Source organism: Phoenix dactylifera, chromosome 11, assembly GCF_009389715.1.
Source record: "Phoenix dactylifera cultivar Barhee BC4 chromosome 11, palm_55x_up_171113_PBpolish2nd_filt_p, whole genome shotgun sequence".
In the NCBI taxonomy this organism is placed as follows: domain Eukaryota; kingdom Viridiplantae; phylum Streptophyta; class Magnoliopsida; order Arecales; family Arecaceae; genus Phoenix; species Phoenix dactylifera.
Genome location: NC_052402.1, coordinates 14,648,851 through 14,662,193, shown reverse-complemented (window position 1 = coordinate 14,662,193; position 13,343 = coordinate 14,648,851). Strand labels below are relative to the sequence as shown.

At 40.4% G+C, this 13,343-nt stretch overlaps 2 protein-coding genes across 3 annotated transcripts; both read right to left on the bottom strand.

The window, feature by feature from the left end:
* Positions 1–1,374: 1,374 nt before the first annotated feature.
* LOC103715168 (65-kDa microtubule-associated protein 3) lies at positions 1,375–6,570 on the bottom strand. 2 transcript variants are annotated; one of them, XM_008802706.4, is made up of 13 exons: positions 6,392–6,570; positions 5,091–5,181; positions 4,558–4,764; positions 4,021–4,269; positions 3,699–3,908; positions 3,472–3,627; positions 3,204–3,363; positions 2,944–3,095; positions 2,774–2,861; positions 2,597–2,670; positions 2,439–2,513; positions 2,127–2,361; positions 1,375–2,005 (listed from the first exon to the last, which is right to left on the bottom strand). In XM_008802706.4, exons 2-13 carry the CDS (start codon positions 5,160–5,162, stop codon positions 1,584–1,586), a joined length of 2,100 nt encoding a protein of 699 aa, XP_008800928.2. In that variant the 5' UTR covers positions 5,163–5,181; positions 6,392–6,570; the 3' UTR covers positions 1,375–1,583. The 2 variants fall into 2 exon arrangements, with proteins under 2 accessions (XP_008800928.2, XP_008800929.2); XM_008802707.4 differs by having other exon boundaries at positions 1,375–2,002.
* Positions 6,571–8,196: 1,626 nt separating this feature from the next.
* Positions 8,197–12,980, bottom strand: LOC103715166 (ATP synthase subunit beta, mitochondrial). The gene is made up of 9 exons (XM_008802705.4): positions 12,390–12,980; positions 11,594–11,669; positions 11,406–11,494; positions 11,155–11,272; positions 10,977–11,080; positions 10,725–10,883; positions 10,405–10,629; positions 9,998–10,309; positions 8,197–8,532 (listed from the first exon to the last, which is right to left on the bottom strand). The coding sequence occupies exons 1-9, from the start codon at positions 12,870–12,872 to the stop codon at positions 8,419–8,421; spliced, it is 1,680 nt and encodes a 559-aa protein (XP_008800927.1). The 5' UTR covers positions 12,873–12,980; the 3' UTR covers positions 8,197–8,418.
* Between the last annotated feature and the right edge of the window lie 363 nt (positions 12,981–13,343).

Below are 13,343 nucleotides of genomic sequence, written 5' to 3'. Positions count from 1 at the left end.
TTGAAAATCGGGTCGGGTCGGATCCATGCCTACAAATTTTGACCCGACGGGTCATTCGGGTTGGATCCATGTATAACCTAGACCCAACTCAAGTAGACCGAAATGATGTTGTCCTAAAATGGGTCGGGTCAAGTTCGGGTCAAGATTGGATGGACCCGACCTGACCCGAAAAATAGAATGGGTCTAAATTTAGAACCCGACCCAGCCCTACGGGTCCTAAAATTTGGGTAGGATCGAGTCTTATGCGAGTCAGGTCAGGTCGGGTCATGGGTCGACCCGACCCATTTGCAGCCCTACTTACATGTTCTGAGAATAGTAGTAGCGAGCCTGTTCATCATTCAAACTTGGATCTAGTTCTTTCAAGGTTTTGTCTTCGCCAAGAAGCATCTAAATCCATTCAAATCTAATCACAAAAACTACGATTGGCCCTTGGTCAGCTTCAATAAACTCATATTGTAGTGTCCTCTAGTCCACATAGGTCATGGACCGGGTTCGCTCTGATACCATTTGTAACAACTCAAGAATTTCACTCAAAAAGAATAGTCGAAAGATATTATGTAGATCCCTTGATCCTATATAAGTACCCAAAATCTATTCCGCGAATAATCGATGTGGGACTAAACACACATCCGCATGGATTATCATAGTGTATGTATATAAATCAATTATATAAATTGATGCCATTAAAAATAATAATAAAATTATATGATTGTTTGGTTCTCTTTCTTTTCTCTTCATTTTCCTTATTTCTTTCCTATTCGTTTTATGATGATGTGCGTTACCATCAATTCAAGTCAATCCATGTGGATTTTATGGAACAAATTCTTTTGGATGAAAAGGCACCAGCTCCTCATCATGCTGTCTGCGCATGCATATATTCACAGCACAAACCATGAACCGTCAGGATTGGTGTGGCCAAAGGTAGCTCATCAGGGTGCCGAGCAAGAGCAGAGGAGGAGATGGAAGAGTTAGAAAGATTTTTTTTAAAAAAGAATTAAGATACCTACTTAAATAGCTGCAATTTGTTCTACAGCTATTTTGACTGCAAGAGGACCTACCACATATATTACAATGAAAATCCAAAGCACACTGTCTCTAGAATCATGAATGTGAACAATGATGGATTTTTGAATCCCAGCCCACAGGAATGCCACACCAATTGCCCGCTGCGCTCAGATGTATCCATCAGTTGATCCTTCTGTAGCTGAGAGAATGAAGAATAGGACCGGGATCGGGATTGGAGAGCTTGGATTCATGTAATACTGCTACATTGCACCGATTTCATGACAACATCTTTAACTTCACGTCGCGTGGCAGCTTTGCCAAGTCCACAACATTACGTGTAAACAGAGATATCACAAAAAAAAAAAAAGGTACTACAAATCAACAGTAGCAATACTAACATAACCCCTTCAGATGACACCCAAAAGAGGCGTGATGCAACTGCCAATAGGCAAGGTCCAGCTAGCACAGATAGAAAGAGCCGAAGAAGACGGGAAATACCATATCAACAACATATATCGACTAACAAATAGAAAACAACAAGCTCTTTCAAGTCAGTTGATATTCGCAAGATCCAATGTCTACAAGACTCTCGACCTCTTAAGGTAGGAGGCAAGCCTTCTCTCTTCAAATGAGTATTCTATCTCCTCCAATGGTGCTTTTGCGACTGCTGCTTCATAAACAATGCTGGTTGGAGCAGGTGTTGTGGCCATCTGCATGGAAGCAGGCACCGTTCCCGGAGTTTTAGGAGTTGAAATGGGCATTATTTTCGGGGTCCTGTTCTCCTCTTCAACATCATTATTTTTCGGCTGAGAGGGCGTCAACAAAATGCTTGGGGTCGACATAATGTTGGGCTGAGAAGGTGTTGATGGAATGCTGTTCACAGGAACTAGGGGGGCAAAGGGCCTGCGCGGCATCTCCACTTCGCATGGAGCATTCATGGTGTTGTTGAAAGACAGTTTCTTCACTGGTAGGCCAGCAATGTCTAAACCTCTCCTACCTGCTGCATGAATTCAAGGTTACATGCTAAGATGCATAACTGGAACCACTTCATCAATTATAAAGCAAAAGAGGCAGAGCAACATTTAGTATGACCGCCACATTAAGATCAAAAGAAAACTGACCAGGAGAAAGTGCAGCTATATCGTCGCCCTTCTTGGTTGAGCGTGTCGACTTAGGATGAAGCAGATCAGGCTTTGAGGGATGCATTATGGCTCCACCTAGAGATTGCCTTCTGCTTGATCCGCTGGTGGAAGTTCTAGCAACCTTCTTTGCACTCTGGGGCTTTGAAGGGCTTGGTTTGGACCCAAAGAGAGCTTCTTGTTCAGCTATTAGTTGACCCTGAAGCCTTTTCTGGTCCTGAGTCATTGACACGATTCGTTAATTCAGCGACCCAGCAGAATATGAAATTGTTGAAGAGGGGGGGAAAACGTTACCCGCTGTCTCTTGCGCTCTTGCTCTTTCTCCTGCCTCACTATGGTGTATTCTTCCAGCATTGATAGAAGACGAACCTGCAAGAATAGAAATCAATTCAACAATGGATTTATATTAATTCATTTCTCAAACCACAAGAGATCATGTAAGAAAAGCTTACACCATCATATGTGAACTCGATCCCCCTATCATTCTCCCATGCTGTAATTTTGGCAGCCAAAGCATCCACCATTGCTGCTCAAGATATAAAACAGTAACAAATCATTAATTGTAAAATTTAATGCTGGACAGAAATAAACTTCTTCAGAGACTGAAATCAATTGAATCAGAGGTCAACCTGGAATCTTATTGACCAAAGCACGAGCCTTTTCAGCACGCTTGAGTGTAAGATGGGCACCCCTTACAGCACTGTAGCGGTTCTCATCCTGCGAACAATCATCCAGACATGTAAGCGGTAGGAGGATGAAGTACAAATACTGTAGCTCACAATATGATCAAACGACCAACCCTGTTGTATTCCTCCAGCCAGGACTCTTCATTGCATGCGGCCAACCATTTTTCAACCTTCTCAAGTATATCCTTCCTGCTAAAAGCTTCTTCTTTAACTTTCGAAACTAGAATCTCAATCTGCTCCAACATTAAAGAGGCATCAATGGCACCTGAAACAGGTAAATGGAAAAGATCAGAACGTAAAGTTTGTCTTGTTAGATGCATCAGGAATTGTGGCATCTTGAAAAACTGTCGCCAAACATTGAGCAAATTCTTACCAGCCTCGATAGCTTTGATTGCAAATTCTGTTTCATTGCCGGCTTGTGCAACTAGATGTGTCCGACGGCGAAGCTCCTCCAGTTCCATTTTCTTCTTCAGTACTAACTCTTTCATCTTGCTAGTTTTTAGCTGCTCGAGCCTCAAAACTTCTGCCTCCACCTGCATCACAGATAGTTTACCTTCTATAGATCTTATCCTAAACCCAACATATATTAATGGTCAGGGAAAAAAGAAGAAAATCTTTAGTTTTCCTCTTCAGTTACTTACATAATTGATGAAGTCCATAGAAAGAGTGTTGGGCTCAGTAATTTCATGTTCTGAAGCAGCTATATTACATGTTACATTCTGAAACAACTGTTGCTCTTCAACTGGTGTATCCATCAAATTCCACAATTCCAACATAGTGCTTGCAAGATCTTGAAGCTGCCACAACTTGGAGTTTTAAATAACCAAAATAATCTAATACTAAAAGGTCACTTGACCATATCACTTACCTTCTGCATTCTTTGGATCTTAACCTCTCGCAATCTCTGTATTGCAGAGGCCAGACTTTCAATTGTGTCATTGCTAATGTTCTTTGACCCGTCAGTCTCATCAAGACTAGGGTGCACTTCATGAACAGTCTGTCTGAAATCTATACCCAGGACAAGGCATAATGAATTCAAAGTATTTAGATGATCCATCACCTGCTTCAGGCGCTCAGTCTGTAGCAAAGGAAACTTTGAAGTTATATAGGAATAAGAATATGCAACAACTGTACTTCGTAAAATGATTATTTTACAAAGAATGATGACTTTGTAGAAAGTTAGCTCCCACCTTCTCCTTTTGAAGGGACTGTAGCTGTCTGTGCAATTCTTCGAGCCTTCTTGTGGATAGATCAGATTCATCCATAGCCACCTTGGATGGGGTATACTCTGCGGGCCTGATCTCAATTGAAATCCTTCGTATTTGCTCGATAACTTCAAGAAATTGATTCCATCTATCGTTCTTTCTCTTTCGCATTTCCTCTAGCTGAGGGATAATTTCCTTTAGCTCTTCTTTTAAACTTCCAGCTTTCTGATTGGACTGACAACATGATCCAGATTAGTAAGACTAAAAGAAACTATTTGCCTCTTATGTTAAATTTTTTACTAGAACTCAGAGCATGGATATGGGTGTTCTGGCCATGGCTTAATAATCTTACATTACTCAACTTTCATAGCCTCTCTCTCTCTCTCTCTCTACTAAATTTAAGGAAATAATTAAACACTAGAGGAGAAAGAGCATATGAGATTTTGACACAAGTAGAGGTTTGAAGAATCCTGTGCAAGCTATCTAAAAATTGCCATTAAAGATTGCTGGAGTGGAACAAACCTGCCTGATATGCACTGGTCGCTCACCCATTGCGGAACATATGGCTGCAAGCTCGGCTTCTGCATCAGCAATGGCTTGCCGCAGCTGAGCTCTGCACCTGTTTGCCTGGTCAACTTTCCTTCTATAAACCTCTAGGCACTCCTGCTCTAGCTCAAGTAGCAATTTATCTCTTTCAGTATCAGATTCACCAACTTCATCCCATATCATCTGAAATCAAATTCATAAACCAAGAAAGAAGATGTTGACAAAGTTAGCAATGCCAAAACACTGAGACCAGTTCCAATGTCCTCAAAATCAGTGACACTAAACAAACAGCTTGTGGCTTGTTCTAGTGCTTAACTATCACAAGCCCGGTCCAAATAATACAGTAACGTGTTTGGTGTTGATCTTGCACTCTAGGTCATGTCACATTAGAGATGGTCTTTGATTAGAATAGGAAAAATGATCACGATAACTTTTCCATTTGCCAATATGTTCGACAAGATGAGACTTTAGTAGCAGAGAAGAAACAGAAGTAATCATTTTGGAGAAACCTGAAGCTCATATAGAAGAGATCCACATGTTGTTTCCATTTGCAAAAGCTGATCGCTTACGAGATTAGCCATAGCAAAATAATTGCTTTTCCTGCAAGAAAACTTCATATGTAAGACAGCATAGCATTTGGAGAAGAAAAGACTAGAACATTAGCGAACGGTATCATGGGGTGATGAGCTAGGTATACATTTGATTTATTTTTGACTGTTATGCTTTTAAATATTTTTACAGAAGAGATTCATATGTTTGATTTTGCAATATTCATATTTTAACAGCTTTCTACTCCCTTATTTTCTTCCACGGACATTTCTTTTTCTTCTTTTAAAGCCTTAAAAATTCAATCCAAAGGGAGGAATATCGTTGAAACATCCACCAACATCACTTATAACTTTTTTTGAGCAGAATGTTGAGAAAGACCGCCACACATTTCATGAGCACTTAATATAACTCCTTATATTTAAAAAGAAAAGGTGATTTGCTTGATGTGTTTTCTTTACAAACTCTTAACAAGCCTGCTTATTTCTGTACTTCTCTAATACATGCAGTATTTTCGCTCTTTTAAACATCCTGTTTAATTTCCTCTCTTCATCTCACATGTTTAGAAAAGATTTAAACTTCAAGATTAAAATTACAAGGAAGCGAATCTTTTAATTGGATATTAGATCACTGTGATCACAAATTCACCGACGCGGAGCATATAAAAGAAAACAATACCAGTATTGACAAGGACTCTGCCCTTCATTTATTCAATAAAATCTTAATAAAAGATAATTTGCCTGATCTTAAATCAAGTACATACTACTGTAAAAAAAAAGACATTTAAAAGAGAAGCCAATACCACTATTTTATCAAATCAGATAGCAAACTAAGTATTTAATCAGCTAATTTCTTGCGATAGTTCGAGGTCACGGTCCATATGGGCGTTTATGATAAGCTGTAAGCTAATTTAATTCATGCAAAAAAAAAAAAAGTAGTTTCACTTGGCCAACGCATCTGCTTTCCCATCAGCGGCCCAAATTAATCCAATGAATTCAACCAGCACCAAAAGAACTCAAGAAAATAACATTCATCTTAAAGCTTCCGCCATTTTTCTAGCGCGATCAGTTTAACATATCGACAAGAAGAGAAATTCATCAAACGACGAATCCTAGAGAAACCCTAGAAAGATCTCCCGACCAAGAAACGAAACCCTCGATGAAATCATCAAGAAATAAACCCGAGACAAAAATTCGCGAGAGAAACGAAAAACCTACAAAAAAGCCCATAGTTAGTTAGTAGAATTTAGGAGAGGAAAACATACGCGATTTGGAGAAGGAAACAGAACTCAGCGGCGAGAGTTGGGAGAAGGGAAAGAGAGAGCGGGCGAAGAAGCTCGGACTGATGCGTCTCCACCTGCGGCGATCGGAGGAGGACGAGATCGGGATGGGGTGGAGGAGAATCGAAGAGTAGAAGGCAGTGGTTAGGAACGTATATTTGAATTAAATAAAGATTTTGAGCAGGCGCTATCAAAGGAAAGCGTTAAATGATGGCGCTTTTTCAAATATTGTTTATCCTATTTGATTTCATCCGTTTATTTTGAAATGGACGGATGGGACACGTTTTCCGGTCACCGGCTGGCCAGGGTTGGGAACGGGGGTTACCTGATGGGCGGGTGTGTTCGTAAATATAACTGAAGTACAGGTACTTTTTAGAATCGAGACCTCTACTGAGCCCGGGGGATACGCCATTTCAAAATTTTCACAGTTGACTCCCCCGTGGAGTAGTGTAGAGTTCGCTTTAGTATTCGTGCCGGCATCCGTAGAAGACGCTGTTTCTGGGAGACGGAAGGCCAGAGTTGGATCAAACCGTTGTGAGTGAACCGTCTGATAAAAGATTTATTTTGTTCGGTTTCTTATCTTACTTGATAAAGGACTGCTTGGTTTTAGGAGGAAAGTTAACTAGAATAAAAGCTCACCTTTACGCTAAACATTTCATTTTAACCTATCCAATACTTTAAAAAAAAATTTATATTCTAGAAATAAAATAAATTAAATATTTTTAAAAATAAGTAAATTTATCTAATCTGGAAAATTATTTTGCATAATGAAGCAGTTTATTCCAAAACAAAGAGTTAGGAACAACTTAACCCATTTGCTCTAATTAATATATTCTGCGACCAAATACATCGAATTTAGTTGGTAGACTTTCTTGTTTCGCTATTTTTCTTAAAAGACAAGAAAATCTAGGACTAAAATAATGCCATTATGATGTTTTGAGGGGGTTAAGAGCTTGGTTTGGAAATTCACCACATACCAAGGGGAGACATGGATGAATATGATTCTCATCTCATATTACCTTTTTTTCATTACTTTCGTCTCATATGATTATGCTTATAATTCCTCGACCAATCATAGCTTTGCTTTATATCTCGGAGCAAAATGTTGAAATAAGATTGCAAAATCCAACCTGCTTAAATGGTTCAGCGTAACAGTTTGCTTGCAATCTCGAAGTCAGCCTTTAACCAAGAGGCAACAGCGCACACAGCAAATAGCAAGAGTCCAGGAACGAATTATAAGCATCGCTGACAATATAATTTCATGAACAGCCAAGGTATTGTTGTACACCTCAGTTACATGGTCAAGCAGCTGCCCCTAACACAAGTTTTTGGTCCTACGATCTTCCGCAGCCTGGCCGCATAAGATTTCATCTTGATAATGGCCATGACAACAAACTGCAGGATAAAAAGCTCAATCCCCGAGTACAAGAACATTGCTCTCAGCTTACCAAGCGCAGGGAGCTGGACATTACATACATGGCACAAAAGAAGGATGTGCATTTTGATAAGCCCTAAGGTTGAAAATGCATGAACCAGATGATATTACTATATTTCAGATGAATCCGCCTTTATAAAGGATCCACGACACCAGGATGGTGCACTCAAAAGAATGGGCAATAGGAGGATGCTTGCCTGCTACCTGTTAAAGGCAGCAGAGGATCAAGCCATGAGTAGTAGCCAAGATGCATGAAACGGCATCGATGAAACACGGATACCTAAACCAAACTGCTGGAAGGAGAAGCAGAGATTGCATAAAATATTAACATAGCATGTAGAGTTTGAGATCAATGTGGTTTAATGCAAGAAATTAAACAACCTGCATTTATTTTATTGGACAAAAATCCCGAACAAGCACGCACTCGCTCTTTTCTAAAAAAACAAGAAATCCTACCATCAATTAACAAAGCATAAAAAGCAAGAGTGTTGACCTCAAAAATACAAAACCTTTTTTGGGGATAAACTTATCATCAGGTGCAACACTTTAATTATTAAATAGAAAAAAGAAATCTCTATCACGTGGCTGACTCCTTGGCAATCTTCTCAGCCTTAGCAATGACTTCCTCAATACCTCCAACCATGTAAAATGATTGCTCAGGAAGGTCATCGTACTTTCCATCCAAAACACCCTGCAAAACAAGATCAAGAGTACATTAACAGAAAATTCTAAGAACTGAGTGTGTATCAATGACAATTAATTTCAGAGAGCACTGCAGAGACGGATACAAGACACTTGACAGAAATAGATCATGCAATTGACCAAACCCAGCCATCTCAACCAGAACATGAAAGCAAGAGAAAAAGAACATAAAATAAGACTGATAACAAAACATACAGTGAAAAGCCCATCACTCTTATTAAGGACAGACAATTGGCAGACTATGAGCTGTTTTATAAAGCAGCAATTATGTTTTGCTTCACAGTTGTGTAAGGCAGCATATATTGGAATACCATCCATAATTCAAACTGATTCTCCATAAGGGCGTTTGCCTTTATGGTAGGTGGAAGATGAAGCATCAAACACTGTATAAAGTGAAACAGTTCCATGCTAGCACTTGCATAGCTGTGGGTGGAAATATCAGTTAAGAATCGAGAATGGCAACAAAAAGATACACTTCGAAGGGTTTCAGAACTAGATCCACTCTCTTTAGCATTCTCAAACTTGTCACACAAAGAACAAGTAACTTAGTTATTCACTTTATATTGAAGAGTGATGAACGATATTATACACCAAGTTAGCAAAATAACAGCAGAACCATTCCTGAGATTGACGAAAAAGGACAAACATAATGCATTGTCCTATATTGCTAAGGGACTGACAAAAAAATGGAGCATAAAAGATTACAGAAAGAAGCTCGCAACTATAACAGCTATACACCTTTATGCCAATAATATTTCGGTAACTGCTGCATAAATCAACTGCAGCCATGTTCAATATTCAAATATCATTGATAATGACTAAAATTTGTCATCATAACCAAATGCATTTAATAATTGAAAACAGCAGAGAAGCATAGAGTGTTGTGCTCATCTGTGTGACTTGCCTCAAAAAGTTCATTTTGAGGTACAACCTACCCCTGTGCTCACTTTTATGATTAAACAGAAAACCAGCAAAAATAGTATTATATGAAAAAGGGGAGCTTTCATGTGAGATAAAAAAACAGCACCATGCATCTGCAATTTATTCAGACAGTATGTCGTGCAGATGAAACATATGGGAAAAACATTTACAATGATTACAACACTGAACAATTATGAAATCGAACAAGCATGGTCAAATTAGAAGCAGATTTAGGTCTGCCTATAACAAAATATAATAGCCCATGCAGAATATGAAAACAGCTTTAGCAACATGCTCCCATTGTCACTTAATCTAACACTTCAGCTTGTTAAAAGAATTACATGTACACATCTGACAAGGACAAAATAGTACACTGTAAGCCACTAGAATCCAGAACATGAGGTGTATGTGCATAGGTGAACACTCATTCAAAATTTTCCTCAATTAAATTTTATAATCCTGATATGCCCTTTGCCTAATATAAGGTTATAAGCAACAAATGGTTTGCATCCCTATTAAAATGATCTACTCACCTGGAAGCTGTTAACACTCTCTTTCAATTCGACATACTTTCCAGGTGCACCCGTGAAAACTTCAGCGACATGGAAAGGTTGACTCAGGAACCGTTGAATCTTTCGAGCACGAGCCACGGTCAATTTGTCATCTTCACTGAGCTCATCCATTCCCAAAATTGCAATAATATCCTGGAGATTCTTATAATTCTGAAGAACCTTCTGAACACCACGAGCAGTGTTATAGTGCTCCTCTCCTAATACATGCGGCGAAAGCATTCTAGATGTGGAGTCCAAAGGATCAACGGCAGGATAGATACCAAGCTCAGAAATCTATTCAGGGAAAACCAGCCAAGTTAGGAAAATAACCTTTAGACACAGCAAAAATAACTTAAGAAATATTTTCCAAAAACATCTACTAAACAAACCTGTCGGGACAACACAGTTGTAGCATCAAGATGGGCAAAGGTAGTTGCTGGAGCTGGATCTGTCAAGTCATCGGCGGGCACATAAATAGCTTGCACTGAGGTAATGGAACCCTTCTTTGTTGTTGTGATACGTTCTTGCAGCCCTCCAAGATCAGTAGCCAGAGTTGGTTGGTAACCGACAGCAGATGGGATACGACCAAGCAAGGCAGACACTTCAGAGTTCGCCTGAATGATTATGAGAATATGTGAAACTAGGCCACAATCATAGAGATGCAATACCAGGAAAAGACTTCAGCAACTTCAATTTCCTGCAAGCTTACCTGGGTAAACCTGAAAATGTTGTCAATAAAGAGAAGCACATCTTGTCCTTCAGCATCTCGGAAGTGCTCTGCAACTGTCAAACCAGTCAAACCAACACGTGCACGAGCACCTGGAGGCTCATTCATTTGCCCATACACAAGAGCACACTTGCTCTCACTCTGCCATCCAGAATCACTAACTGAGAATTGCAGGCCTCAAAAGAGGAAAAATAATGCATGAACGTAGAACAAAATTGAAAATGTGACAGCGACCTGCTTGTCACCAAGCTTAATAACACCACTCTCAATCATTTCCCTGTACAAGTCATTGCCCTCGCGGGTACGTTCTCCAACACCAGCAAAGACAGAGAAACCACCTGGCAGAAAGAAATTTAATGAATACAATAATTTTTAATCAAAATTTCAAGGAATGAACACTCTTAAAACAAACCATGAGCTTTAGCAACATTGTTGATCAATTCCATGATAAGTACAGTTTTTCCAACACCAGCACCACCAAACAGTCCAATCTTTCCTCCCCTCTGATAGGGCGCCAGAAGATCAACAACCTGTTGATAGCAGCAAAAATCGCATAACACATTGATTAGGATAGAATATCAAACCTAAACTTCTTACAATCCACCATCTCCAATTAAAAATCGCATCAAATATAAAGTGAACTCCAGGAAGAACAAACTGTACCTTAATTCCAGTAACAAGAATCTGCTGTTCAGTCGCCTGCTCAACAAAAGCTGGCGCCTCACGATGGATGGGAAGGAAGTGATTGGTCGCTATTTATGAACGAAAAGAGAGTTATTAGAAATAATAATTAGAAAAATGGCAACTACCATACAAAATGAGAAATATTGAACGGATCCACATAAGCTTACTTATTTCACCCTTCTCATCAATTGGTTCACCAATAACATTTATGATGCGTCCAAGGGTAGCCCTCCCAACGGGGACCTAACAAACATTGAAACAAGGTCCAATAAATCACAAAAAGATCAGGTAATTATACATGTGCAGAAAGAAATCATCTGCTCACACCAGCCAAGCTATAAAACCAAATAATTGAATTCAATGATACATACAAAAAAATGGCTCACAAGTCTGTCGATTAACAGTCGTAGACCATTCAATGAAATTCCAGAGCTCATTCAATCTTATTCAATATCATTATAGGAGAGAGAAGCTAAAAATCATATCTTCAGGGCACTGCATTGTATGTTTAACTATCGGGACGAGTTAGAATGCTTGACAGATATTCCCAACAAAACAGATACCAAATTCAGTTGGATCTGAGCAAACTAACCAATGCAAAATAAAATCACAAGATAAGATATCCACAAAAAGATAAATAGTGGGTGATAACAATGCATGATATTAGTATTCCCATCTATCCTCTAATGGAGAAAGGAAATTGATACTAGAATTTAATCAAGAAAGGCTTATGATACAGGCGTCAATTTATTAATAGACATTACCACCAAACTTATGTTTTATCAAAAAGATAAAAAACAATCACTGGCCAAACTCTGCACTTCCAAAAAAAACTGAAAAAAAAAAAAGCAGATCAGATCCAAGACAGGATAATATTCTCCTCTGATATCTCATAACATTAAGAGGTCGTTTCATGGCGGTTTAAAAAAAAAAAAAAAGAGGATGAGGGTATGTAAAACTTACGGTGATTGGAGACCCAGTGTTCAAAACCCTCTGACCACGGACGAGCCCTTCGGTCCCATCCATGGCGATGGTCCTGACCATATTCTCCCCCAGATGCTGCGCGACCTCCAGAACCAAACGGATCGAGTTGTCGAGCACCTCGAGAGCGGTCAAGATCGGCGGCAGCCCCTCATCGAACCGGACGTCCACGACAGCGCCGATCACCTGGCACACGCTTCCTATAGCACCAGCACCGGTGAACTCGTCGGTGATCTTGCCGCTGGGGCCGCCGGTGGCCTTCGCCGGCGACGGCGGGGACGAAGGCGCCTGCGCCGCCGCGGCCGTGGCGTACTGGACCGCGCGAGAGAGGAGAAAGCCGGCGGGGGAGGGGCGGGAGATCGGGGAAGGGGAAGGGCTCCGGGGTGTCGGGAAGGCGGATTTGGGCACCGGGGAGCGGCGGGCCGAGGAGCGGAGGAGGGAGGAGAGGACCCGGCGGGAGGCCATTGCCGGACCGGGGGCTAGGCTCTCGGATCAAGCCTTTTCTGTTATTTACTTTTTTTTTTTTTTTGGGGTCAATACTTCGGATCGGATCGAAGTGTTCGCCCTTCCGCGGCCGGTGGCTTTTCTCACCCTTTTATTGGGGATTTTCTAGGGCAAGGGGAGTCCAGACTCGAGTGGGAGTGAAAGCCGGAAGTCAACGCCGTGTGAATTGGAGTTTTGGGAGTGTTTGGAGTCCGGTTTGTTTGGGCTATTGATTCTTGGGATTATAGGCCGTGAGGGGCCTTAATGGGCCAGGCGGGATCCAATTGGCAGATTAATGATTAATTGACTATTGTTTATCCCAGAGTATGTGGTTTGAAAATATTGGTATTAAAACAATAATGATTGTTGCACTTGCTGCTAGAACAAAGTTATAATATCAAATAGCAACAATGATGTCCTAGTGTCAATGGCCAAATATGGACCAAGACGGGG